The sequence below is a fragment of the Debaryomyces hansenii genome (genome assembly GCF_000006445.2).
Source record: "Debaryomyces hansenii CBS767 chromosome G complete sequence".
Taxonomy (NCBI): Eukaryota; Fungi; Ascomycota; class Pichiomycetes; order Serinales; family Debaryomycetaceae; genus Debaryomyces; species Debaryomyces hansenii.
In genome coordinates this window covers 560763-573180 of record NC_006049.2, presented here as the reverse complement: position 1 = coordinate 573180, position 12418 = coordinate 560763, and the positions used below count along the sequence as shown (strand labels likewise).

The 12418-nt window shown below is 35.4% G+C and overlaps 8 protein-coding genes across 8 annotated transcripts; 3 read left to right on the top strand and 5 right to left on the bottom strand. All coding sequences in view use genetic code 12, as the record gives it.

Moving 5' to 3' along the window:
* Positions 1–138: 138 nt before the first annotated feature.
* Positions 139–240, top strand: DEHA2G06644g (DEHA2G06644p; the record flags this gene model as incomplete). Its single annotated transcript, XM_461836.1, has 1 exon — positions 139–240. One exon carries the CDS (start codon positions 139–141, stop codon positions 238–240), a length of 102 nt encoding a protein of 33 aa, XP_461836.1.
* Positions 241–572: 332 nt separating this feature from the next.
* On the top strand, positions 573–938 carry DEHA2G06622g (DEHA2G06622p; the record flags this gene model as incomplete). The annotated part of the gene is made up of 1 exon (XM_461835.1): positions 573–938. One exon carries the CDS (start codon positions 573–575, stop codon positions 936–938), a length of 366 nt encoding a protein of 121 aa, XP_461835.1.
* A 92-nt stretch (positions 939–1030) lies between these two features.
* Positions 1031–2332, bottom strand: DEHA2G06600g (DEHA2G06600p; the record flags this gene model as incomplete). The annotated part of the gene is made up of 1 exon (XM_461834.1): positions 1031–2332. The coding sequence occupies one exon, from the start codon at positions 2330–2332 to the stop codon at positions 1031–1033; it is 1302 nt and encodes a 433-aa protein (XP_461834.2).
* Positions 2333–2715: 383 nt separating this feature from the next.
* On the bottom strand, positions 2716–3309 carry DEHA2G06578g (DEHA2G06578p; the record flags this gene model as incomplete). Its single annotated transcript, XM_461833.1, has 1 exon — positions 2716–3309. One exon carries the CDS (start codon positions 3307–3309, stop codon positions 2716–2718), a length of 594 nt encoding a protein of 197 aa, XP_461833.1.
* Positions 3310–3557: 248 nt separating this feature from the next.
* Positions 3558–4964, bottom strand: DEHA2G06556g (DEHA2G06556p; the record flags this gene model as incomplete). Its single annotated transcript, XM_461832.1, has 1 exon — positions 3558–4964. One exon carries the CDS (start codon positions 4962–4964, stop codon positions 3558–3560), a length of 1407 nt encoding a protein of 468 aa, XP_461832.2.
* Positions 4965–5344: 380 nt separating this feature from the next.
* On the bottom strand, positions 5345–7897 carry DEHA2G06534g (DEHA2G06534p; the record flags this gene model as incomplete). Its single annotated transcript, XM_461831.1, has 1 exon — positions 5345–7897. One exon carries the CDS (start codon positions 7895–7897, stop codon positions 5345–5347), a length of 2553 nt encoding a protein of 850 aa, XP_461831.2.
* An 824-nt stretch (positions 7898–8721) lies between these two features.
* On the bottom strand, positions 8722–8898 carry DEHA2G06512g (DEHA2G06512p; the record flags this gene model as incomplete). Its single annotated transcript, XM_461830.1, has 1 exon — positions 8722–8898. The coding sequence occupies one exon, from the start codon at positions 8896–8898 to the stop codon at positions 8722–8724; it is 177 nt and encodes a 58-aa protein (XP_461830.1).
* A 1205-nt stretch (positions 8899–10103) lies between these two features.
* DEHA2G06490g (DEHA2G06490p) lies at positions 10104–11714 on the top strand (the record flags this gene model as incomplete). The annotated part of the gene is made up of 1 exon (XM_461829.1): positions 10104–11714. One exon carries the CDS (start codon positions 10104–10106, stop codon positions 11712–11714), a length of 1611 nt encoding a protein of 536 aa, XP_461829.2.
* Positions 11715–12418: the final 704 nt, after the last annotated feature.

The window sequence follows — 12418 nt, the reverse complement described above, 5'->3', positions numbered from 1 at the left end:
TCAACGAAGTATATAGGAATTATGAATTAAAATTACAATCTGTAAAACGTACCCCATTACAAACAAATTTTGCTTCTCATAGATATATATTTCAGCAGTAGCTATTATATTCTCAAGTATGGCAATGTATTTGATGTAATGGCAAAAAATTTGAACTCTATGGCGACAGATATTGAAAATGTTCCGTATAATTTGTGGTGCCAGTCCAGTTACGAACATTCTGTGGTCAAGATCATATGAACATTTTGCACTGAATTGTTTGTTCGATTTAAGGCACGCTTACTTAAAAGGGAAACCAATGCATCTCAAAAGCCCTGAACACTTTTTTGTTGTAAAAATGGTAAACATCATCAATATACCAAGTTGAGACCACAATAGACCCGAGTAGGAGGTTGTCGATCAAATGGTTAGAGGATGATGATGCTTATTTGTGTTTCATAGTAGGACCAAAATATTTGACTTCGACTGATTTGGTAGCTATTCACGTGATTTCAATATGAACTTTTTCGATTAGTTATTTAGATATTCGGCCTGAAAGAGGTTTCTTACTACATTCTAGTAACAACACAACAATGAGACCATCATTAGTGAGACTTGTGAGACCCCGTCGTCCTGAGAGGAAGACATCTCCTATTTTACCTCCGTTGAAGTTATACAAGGCTCTCTTGAGGGCACATGCTAATAAATTACCAGTTGAATTAAGACCATTGGGAGATCAATATGTTAAAGCTGAATTCAAAGCCCACAAAAACATCGATAATCCGTTACATATAGTGGGATTTTTGGCGCAGTGGCAAGATTACTTGAAGGGTATCGATGGTGGAGAATGGATTAACGGCAAATTAAGTCAACAGGATCTTGAGAAAATGTCCCCGGAACAAATAGGCCAGTTACACGAGCTTATGGAAGAGGCTAAGAAAGCCGGAGCCAGCGAATGATTGAAGTTCGTTCAGATTCCTGTAAATATAGTACATTACAATTTATATATTTTTATACATGTAGTAATAGAATAGTATTTCTTATTTATTTATTATTCGTCTTTATTGTCGTATTCTTCTTCATTTTCCTTTTCTTCTTCTTCATCAGGAGGCTTGTGTTGATTGACGAAGGCATATTTAGGAACAAAGGGTGGCTTTTCTATATCATGGATCTCAAACCATTTAGGAATGCACGAGCTTTTCAACCATGTTGCATCCTTTTTAGTCAGACAAGTACATCTTCTTTCCTTTCTAATTTTTGGATCCCAGGGACAATCGCCGTTTGGCGAATGAAAATATCCCGAGTTATCCATAAAGAATAGTTCATCCTTACTTAAAAGTAACGAAACACCCATAGAATGAACTGGTGCATCCCCCCACCGACTATAGTAGAATCCACCGGCCTTATCAATATGGTCGAAAAATTTTGAATATGCCTCCAGTCTATAAAAATCCATATCTCCTATTTCAAAATTTGACCAAAAATGACACATATTGTAGGTTGCTCCTCCATCTTCAGTCAAGAAATCCATATTATTGTCTTTAGCAACCAATTTTGGGTTTTTCCGGGAAAACTCCTGGACTGTTTCCCATAAGTTTGTAACAGTTGTATGTAGCTCTAAAGGAGCCAATGTAAATGCATACTTTTTATTATTTTCTTTCATATATTTAAACCAATCTTGATGGAATATATCACACTGAAATTCAATTTCTGGCTCTACTCTCCAATAGTATCTATAGTTCTTCATTATTGGTAATCGGTAGAAAAAACCTGAATTGAAACGGCACATATGCCTGTAGGATACAGAGTCACCATATTTAACCTTATTTTCTTTCATCGTATGCCTTGTTTCGTTTGCTTTGTCTTGGTCAATCCAATCCGGATAGCTCCATATTTCTCTCGATATTTGAACAAAATGGGCTTGTCCACTCACCAAATTTTGTATAACGTTTATGAATGTTGGATGAAACGGTTCATCATTTGCAAATACCCAGTCATAATGATATTTGTTATTGAACCTATATTCAACTGATTGTATGGCTTCGGCAATACCCAGAAAGTCTTCATTTCTGACCAACGAGAAAAATGTAGCGTTCTCCCTCTGGTAGTCTACAATTCCATCGGTAATATTGTTATTAGATTCTCCTATTACAGCTCTACCGACAAACTTGTTATTATAAAAAACCTTGCTTTCTTTAAATGGCTCCAGTGCCTCATATTCCGGATCCTGGGAAAGCAACAGCTCCTGGTCACCCAATCGAAACACACTTTCACGTTGTTTATCCTTTTTAAGAGACGCTTCGGTATTTTCCAACTCTTCAACATTTAGTGGATTATCATTTAGACTTGGCATGGTTTTGTCGTTTTTGTTCAATATTTGAAAATACGATATAGTGATTATGAAAAGTAAACAACTTAGCAAGCCTAATCTTCGAAAGGCTACTTTCCTCTTAACGTTTTGCATTCTATACATATTCAGCCATTAGGGTATTTAAAACCAAAATATACGACTCTAATTGTTATTACAGGAGGGCTTTAGTAATTAAATTTAGACCAGATCGGATAAGAAGCTAAATATATTTTTCGCTTAGATCTCTTATACTCGTGTGCGAATTCAACTAGCACCTGTTTATGGCCTAAAGGTGATCTATGCTACTAGAAGAATACAAAAAAGCAGATCAATGTCTTGTGCATTAATTAGAATCTTAAGGTTACGATATATAATGTCTAGATGGTTTATAAACCTTTACCGTAGTTACCAGAGGTAAAGAAATCGAGAATAATCTGGACAATGTCTTCTAATGCCTTTAACCAAGTCTTTAATTGTTCCGCGACCTTCGTTTGATCAGCACCAAGTTTTTCAAAGAAGTCTTTTCTGTATGGACAAGCTTTCATTGCTAACTTGAAAATTGGCTTGACCAACATACCGTGATATTGAGATAAGGTTTTGGAGTAAGCATCAGTAAAAGTGACAGCTAATTCTTTGGAAGGGTTGTCAACAGTTTCTCTCATAGCTTGGCTGGTGAATTGCAAACCACGAGACAACCACAATAAACCTTGAGTAGCAGTTTTGGTCTTGGTGTTGGCTTCTGACAAAACTAAATCTTGCAAAGTACCAGAACCAGCTGGATCAGCCAATAATTTAGTACGAATTTTGGTAATGTTACCTGTCATATCCTTCTGTACAACCTGGAAAGCTGAAGAGCCTAACAAGTCGAACAATTTGATTAAAGACTCAGAAGCTTCTAAAAAGCTGGCAGTATCAATTTTTTTGTCAGTAATAGGAACATCCGCAAAGGACTTTTTCATTTCATCAAAGAATGTAGACATATTGTTACTTATTTTGGTTAGCAATAATGTGAAGGTATATTATTATGGTAAAAATACTATGAACAGTAGTAATAGTTGTTCGTTTCATCTAGACGTGGAGTTCGCTGTCTAAATCGAAAACAAAATCACGTGATATTTCTTTGAATTCTTCTTCCATACCAAGTCTACAGTTTTTTTGCAATATAATACAACTTAAATATTAATACATAAGAAAAGAAGAAAATCGTTATCTATACGTTATACAGTCATCACCATTCTAACTTTTCAGCCCATCTCACCTTTTGCTTTTTAGGGGTTTTTTTGTTACTGACTGAATTGGTTTTGTCATTAGGCGAATCTACTGATTCAGACTGGGAAAGAGTGGCTTGGTTGACAACTTGTACGCCCGAAGTATTTTGTGAAGTTAATTTGTGTTTGTATTTTTCATATTCTTCTTTATTATAAAACCCAGGACGCTTGCGAGTGTCTTTGGAAATCTGAGAATTCGTCGAATAATACTTATTCTGAAATGCTTTTATGATTGCCATTTTTTGCTTTTGCTTCTTAGATGCCGGCTTCTGTGACTCCTCGTTAGTTGGGATTTGCACTATTTCGTTTACGTGTTCTGGTAATGGGAAACCTTCGCAGTTGGAGGCATTGAGTTCAGTGCCAAACTGGGTTGCATCGTTTATGAGGCCCGTCAGCGAATCAACAAGGTAAATATTAAATGGAGAGTTTTGGTATTTAAGCGAAGGTTTAAATGGCGCATCGATACCCGTATGATTTGGAGTGCATATCCTGTTAGGTGATATTGTACTGTCTTTCCTAACCATGAATTCATTAGTAGGCTTTTTTAATTCGATATTTGTAACATTCGACAATGGCTTTAACACTGGTATTGATGATTTACTATATCCAGCCTTCCTGGGAGCTTTGAAGAATACTTTATTGGATTTTTTAATTGAGTTGGTATCTTTGTTTCTAATAGTTTTCAACGGGTCAGGATATGGTGCTAAGTTTTCTTTGTCATCGTTTATGGCACTTGTTGCATTAGTTAAATAGTCTGTGAGTAGCAAGTCTATATCGTCTTTATTATTGTCCACATCATGATGATGTTTTTTAAATCGTCCCTTAAAAATTCCTGTTCTTACTTGGTCATCCAATTCAAAATCTATTTCATCATCTCTATTTCTTAATCCTAATTCGTTCACTAATTTGTCTATTTTATCGTTATTTAATCTCTTTCCACAGAAGAGATCGTCGTTCTCGTCATCTAAGCCAAAAATATCCGACTGATGCTGCTGCTTTCCTGCTCGTAAATTACTCGTTACTTGAAATAATTCATTGGCCACTATATTTGTATCAGTTGCTTCCGGTTTAAGGGAGAGGTTCGGAGAGTCTAAGGATAATTTATGATTCCCCTTCATAGCTATATTTTTGGTATGATTATTTTTCTTGGTTGGACTGGTCATGTTCAGCTTGCATGGATCACAGTCGTCAGACCTAGTTTCGGAGCCATCTATATAATCTTCATGGGAAATTGGTATGACGGAATCCTCGTTAAGCAAGTCTTGTAAATCTAATTTCAAATCGTCATTATAGTTTAGGAATTCACCATTGAAGCTGTCAAATGATGTATTGAGGTCAACCTCTGTTAATGAATTATCTCCACCCATACAGACTATTTGAATATCACTGGATCTTTGAACTTTTTTTGATTAATATAAGCTGTACTCTTGTGCAACTTTCTTATCTGTGTGAGGGTGAAGGTTAGCCAATGTATTGCAGTTTATTTTTAAATTAAGAAAGCAATTTCAAAGGCAGAATTATAGCGAGGTATAGTTGCAGTATTTAGTTTTATTCAATGATTAATAGTAGAATATATATAAATGTTAGTGGGTTCAAAAGAGTATTATTCAATGATGTTTACAAAATAACCGAATGAAGTAGCGAAATTTACTGTGACACAAAACCAAAAAGTTTTATCGCAAAAAATGTAGGCATTAGACTAACTACCAAATAAGAGAAATGTATACAAAGTATAGAAGTAAATAAACTATAATCCTAACCAGTAAAATGTTTTTGTAGTTTTAAAACTTTCTTCAAGTAAAATGTTGTCCGAGCTGTTTCCAATTTGAACCGCATAGTCTCCTTTTTCGGAACACCATTTATCTTTATAAGTGTCCCAGAATGAGGTGGCTTCTTTGATAGAAACTGTCAATTCAACTGACTTGGTTTCACCTGGAGCCAAATGGACCTTTCCGAATTCTTTCAATTCCTTAATAGGTCTAATGATACTTGGATTTTCGGGCTTGATGTACAATTGAACGGTTTCGGAACCTTCAACCTTTCCTGTGTTGGTGACTGTAACCGACGCAGTGAGCGAATCATCGGTAGAGGAGACCTTCAAACCGTCAAATTTAAATGATGTATAGGATAAACCGTAACCAAATGGGTACAAGACCTTGCGCTTCACCTTTTCGTAGAATCTGTAACCAACGAAGACATCTTCACCATACAATACACGACCGTTTGTTGATGCAAAGTTGATGTACGATGGATTGTCCTCTAATCTTTCAGGGAAAGTCATGGACAACTTACCGGATGGATTGACATCACCGAATAACACATCAGCAATTGAGTTACCCAACTCGATACCACCATACCAAGCTTGCACTAAAGCCGGAACTTTTTGAACCCACGGTGCCATAGTGACCGGAGTACCAGATTGATTTACAACAATAACATTAGGATTAACTTCAGAAACTGCTGAAATCAATTGTTCAGTGTAACCGGGAATGTCCATGTTTGGACGATCGAATCCTTCAGTTTCCCAGTCCTTAGTTAAACCAATACACAAGATCACTTTATCGACCTTCTTAGCTAATTCCACGGCTCTTGCAATTTTCTCTTGCAGGGTTGATTTCAAACGAGCACCAAAGTAGACTCCACCAGCACCAAGAGATTCATTAGGAAAAGAATATGTAGGGGATGTTCCAAATTCCACTCTCACATGATATTTAATATCTTTCTTCAAGTCAATATTAGATATTACTTCAATAGTACCTGTTCCCAAAAGAAAAGCTTCACCTTTTTGTTGATTAGTTTTATTGTCAACAATAAGTTTGTCGTTTAAAAAAATCTGAGCACTACCCAAGCACGAACACCCAAGCTCGTAAGTTCCTGATTCTTCAGGAACAAAGATTCCTTCGAAGTTTGCGTAGTATAATAGTTCATCTGGCTTTAATTGATCGCTCTTGAAGTCGGCTAAAACTATTTTTGAGCTCTTTAAGTGTAATTCTTCAAAGGGTTTTCTAGACTTCACACCTGGGTCCTCTTTGTAGAAGGTAGCAGTAAAACCAGCTTCTCCGGATTCAGTCTTCAAGAGTGGACCAATATCTGGTAAAGTCTTATCCAACGAAGCACCAAGTTCATAGTCTAATGAAACTGAATTCCCAGCTTCTTCCAACTTTGCCTTAATACCTTCATACGGAGTAGTCTTATAACGACAATGCATGGAAGCAGAACCCCCACCTGAATCTTGGGCAACCTTAGCGTTGGGTCCTATGATAGCATATTTCTCATTACCCTTAGAAGATGTCTTGAATAATGGTAAAGTGTTAGATTCATTTTTCAACAATACAATTGATTCACCTCCTATTTTTCTTATTAAATTGGAAGCTTCTTGACTTTCGTTTGCAATTTCTGGTGCATTTTCTGGAATTCCACTTTTCATCGCTTCATTAACCATCTTCAAGATAGAGCGGACATTTTCATCAATGACATCATTGTGAACTTCATTAGCGAAGACCATATGGGAGGTTGGAATGTCCTCACGGAAAACGGTTGGACCAGGCATTTCTAAGTTAAGACCCGCATCTAAAGATTCCTTAGTAGAATAAATGCCGAACCAGTCGGACATAACAGTACCCTCGTAACCCCATTCTTTTCTTAAAATGTCTTGTAATAACTTCTTGGACTGCGAAACATGAACTCCGTTGACCTTGTTATAGGCTGTCATCATGGATTTTGGATTCGAATCACGAAGAGCAATCTGGAATGGCTTCAAGTATATTTCTCTTAATGCTCTTTCCGTAATGATGGTATCTATGGATCTACGCTCGTCTTCCAAGTCATTACACACATAATGCTTAATACAAGCAAGAATCTTTTCCTTATTTTGAATCCCTTGAATAACATAAGAAGCAGCGTGTCCTGATAATAAAGGATCTTCTGAATATGATTCAAATCCTCGACCTCCCAATGGGGAACGAACGATATTACACGTTGGACCTAAGATAACATGAGCACCCTTCATTCTGGCTTCCTTCCCCATTAGAGAACCCGCTTCTTCTAACAATTCCTTATTAAAAGTGGCTGCCATAGCTGTCCCACAAGGAAACGAATTTGATGGAACACCGTTAAAATGGGCTGTACCCCTAATCCCATTCGGACCGTCTGAAGTTCTAATAGAAGGAATTCCCAATCTCTTAATCGGAACTGTGTGCCAGGTATCCACTCCTGCTAAAAGAGAAACTTTTTCGGATAATGTTAACTCTTGAATTAATTGTTCAATATCAAGCTCCTTAATACTGTGGTAGTTTGTCATATTTAGTGTTTTGTCGTGAAAAAATCAAAGTCTAAAATGTTCAGGAAGGATAAAGCTTTTATATCAATAGAGCATTATGTAGGCATAATCTGAACTCAGTATGTAGCAACGACATTAAAATCCTATAGGGATAACTTGAATTAACGAATTTGTTTTTAAGGTTATATAACCCCTTTTTTTATCATCATTACATTGTTACAGTTAGACGATAAGAGTAAATGCTTTTTTGAAGAGAATTAGCATGCAAGTTTCAAGACATTGTGCACAAAATTAATATTTTGGGGTATGCAACTGAGGTATTGTTCTAGTACTACGAGTTTCCTGAATCTCATCACCCTATACTTGACTTTTTTATTTATATTTATTCATCAATACTCCAGCTTACTACTCCAGATCTATTTCTAGTTAATAGAACATTATTTGTACCTGTTATGTGGAGACAGTATCCTGATTAGCAAACATATCCGAGTGAAATTTCTTAAAACCACGAAATTTAGCTCCATACTCCGTACTTTAATTCCGTATAAGCGATCTAACTCCGTTTCCGATTACCAAAATCTCGCTTTTCGTACCAAAGGGTTTTAAACTTTGAACAAGAGTCTTGTTAAGAATGTTGTATAATCTACAACATATTTGCAACCAATCTACTATCCATGCCACTACCTTACAAATATTACATTATCACCATCGAGGCATAAGGCTTAGTAAGTGGTGTTTGGCCATTCAGAGTTCTTTTTAGCCGTTGCCCTTTATGTTATTGTTCTGAATGTTTACTACTGTACGTGCTTGTATAACAATCAAATATTCCGATTTACGATAGTTATTCATGTAACAACAATGCTAAACCAAAGACGCTCCCGTATCGGAATTTTACAAGTTGAGTATGTTTTCAAACATTTCGTGGGGATGCTATTGTACTTTAGGCCTTCTTCGGCTGAATTAACGTATTCGTAAGCTTTTTCGGTAATAGCTCTATGCTCTCCGGATTTCATACAATGCATTGCGCTGATCTTTGTTCATTCCCTTGGGCTCATTCCGTATTAGGAATGCTTTCCGAGATATATTCGCCTGTATTCACGCCAACTTCATTTTTGATAGGAATTGTGTTGATTCTTCAGTTGGCGCTTACTGCATGGTTATTCTAAAATAGGCTCTCAAGGCTGACCATATTCTAATCGTTCTATGGTTCTCCACAGAATTGTTCTCGTTGATATTCAACTTTTAGGCGTATTCGTAGTAGAAAGGAATATCCTTGTAACTGAGTTATATAATTACTGCCGCCTCGATTGATGACCCCTAACCTCGTGTTGGGATAAATATGAATGTTAAGATTTTCTGGAATAGGGATACTTTCCGAAAAATATTAATCTATTATTCGTCAACTAAATGTTGATCCGCAGTGGGGATTTATTTTTAAAATGAGGAGCAACATACATAAACCTTAAACCTTAATCTAGAGTAAATACAACTCAGCCATTGAATCATATCAATATGTTTAGCTAACTAGTTGGAGATAACAGGTAATAATTACTCGAAATATTGTTCTATCTTTGTCTTTCGTTCTTGAATATTAAATAGGTTGCGAAATCATCCACCTGCCTAAAACTTAAAACTTTGAAATCATCAGCAACATATTGCGCGCCTAGACAATAGTTCGTTAGCCATTAAATTTTATAAGGACTCGGATAACAATATAGTTCTACGATATTTATTTCTTTTGAAAGTAACACCGTCATGCAATTGAAATTATTCACTTTTTTCCACTGCTCTCCAAGAATAATAATTTACGTTATTACTGGGGTAAATAACGTATTTGGAAGCTTTTCCGGCAATAGACTAACAAAGTAAAGAAATCTGACAATACATGGTGACTGCGAGGACAACAAACAATTTATGCGTAGAGGGGTTCAGAAGAGGAGATGAAAATTGTATTATTTAATATTATATAAACTGGATATAAATATTGTTGGAAGAGACAATTATATCTTATAAGCAATAAAGTAATCTTTAGAGAAAAGTATTTAGAGTTTTGTTGCAATAAAGCTCGTTCAGATTTAATTATACTTGAAGTTGATCAGATCTTTTAGCGGAATAGAGTTCTAATACTATCACGATAGCAATTATATTTTTAGTTAGTATAGCGTTGCAAAAAAGAATTCTATTTAAAGGAAAGAAACACTTGTCTTTGGTGGTTGAATAAAAAAAAATGGCAACAGAAGACAAAGAACTCGGAGTCGTAATAACGGATGTTTCGAAACTATCTGAGAAGATCGAAGAACAAAACAATATTATCTCCAAAGGAGGATCAGTTGATGATTATTTGTATGAGAAACGACCATGGTGGAAAGTAAATTACTTGGTACGTTTGAACTTTTGTATATTTCTAATCACTCTTTCTTCTACTAATAATGGCTATGATGGTTCTATGTTGAACGGTTTGCAATCAGTTCTGTATTGGCCAGAGAAGATGGGTAATCCACAAGGTAGTGTTTTAGGTGCATTATCTAACGGAAATGTTTTCGGTGTTGTGCTATCGTTTGTGTGTGCATCTTGGTTGGCTGATAAGTTCGGCAGATGGCGGTGTATTTTTGTTGGACAGACTATTACTATCCTTGGTTCTATTTTACAAGGTGTTTCAACAAATTACGGATTCTTCTTGGCTTCCCGCATCATTCTTGGTTTTGGAGTTGGTATTGCAGGCGTTTCTAGTCCTTCATTAATCTCTGAATTAGCATATCCAACACACAGAGCCACAGCTACAACTTTCTACAATGTCTGCTGGTATTTAGGAGCAATAATTGCAGCTTGGGTTACATACGGAACATTGAACATAGAAAACGATTATAGTTGGAGAATTCCATCTTATTTGCAAGCTGCCCTCCCATGCCTCCAAATTGCATTCTTTTGGATGGTCCCTGAATCTCCTCGTTACTTAATCAATAAAGATAGAATCTCTGATGCTGAAAAGGTCTTGAGAAAGTTTCACGCAGGTGGTGAAACTCATGAAAGAGCAAATGATTTGGTTAGTTTTGAAATTGAAGAGATTCAAGCAGCGCTCGAGATAGAAAAACTATCCTCTAACTCTAGATATTCTGATTTTATTACCATGCCAACATTTAGAAAAAGATTATTTTTGGCAGTTTTTGTTGCAGTTATTATGCAATTATCTGGTAATGGATTGGTTTCTTATTATCTTAATAAAGTTTTGAATTCGATTGGAATTACTGATCCTCATGAACAATTAAAAATTAATGGTTGTTTAATGGTTTATAATCTTGTCATCTCTTCAGTTGTTGCTTCTGTTGCTGGTAGATTCAAAAGGAGAAGCATGTTTTTAATTTGCACAATATTGATGTTGGTTTTCTATGTGATTTGGACGATATTGTCTGCAATCAACCAACAACGTAATTTCGAACAAAAATCATTAGGCAATGGCGTTATTGCCATGATTTTTTTCTACTATTTGGCTTATGATATTGGTGCTAATGGCCTACCGTTCTTGTACATTACCGAAATCATGCCTTACAGCCATAGAGCAAAAGGTATGAATATTTTCACGGTGAGCCAAAACATTATTATTATCTTCAATGGCTTCGTCAATCCTATTGCCATGGATGCTATTGAATGGAAATACTATATTGTCTATTGCTGTATCCTTGCTGTGGAAGTTATTACCGTTTTATTTACATTCGTCGAAACTTCTGCTTACACCTTGGAAGAAGTAGCCAAAGTCTTTGGTGATGATCCAGGCCAAACATTGATCCACCTTTCATCTGCACCCCCAAAGCCTGAAGTTGGGCATATAGAAACTGTTTAGATAACCTCTTTTATTTCAATCCTGATGAATTTATTACTGGCTTTTTTTTTATTAATATAAGATTGTATTCGATAGAGCGTCAGTATTGTGTTGAGGTTGGGTTGTAACTATCACAAAAGATGCGTGAAACCCAAGAACAAATCACATTCAGAAATTTATTAGTTCCTACTGTTGTACTACATTTACTTTCTATTTATATAAAATTATAAATACTTTTAAAATTTTTATTTTATATATAATTTTTATAATAAATAAGAGGAACAATAAAATTTTTGGTCTCTATGTGTTCATAGGTATACCTTTGTGGTCATACTCCTTATCGAATGGTTGAAAAATTGCAATAGAGAAAAAAGAGGTTTTCTTTTACTTTTTTTTGATGATTGGGTCAAAGTATGAAGAAATATTAAAATTAAATAATTTTTCAATTTTAAATCTTTGTAAATACTTTAAATTTAATTTCACCATTAGAATCTTGAAATTCTAAATATTGATCGAAAAAATTTTTATAGTTCTATAAGTCTAAATATATTGGCCAATATAGTGAAAAAAATATTGCATTAGATTTAAATAGTCTCTGATGAATAGAACATTGCAGATGCTGATTCTACTCCTATGTACACATTTTGAGTTCGTTTGACATACTTGATGTTATTTATTTTCTTACACCCGAATTAACAATTCGTAATATAAATGACAATTCTAAA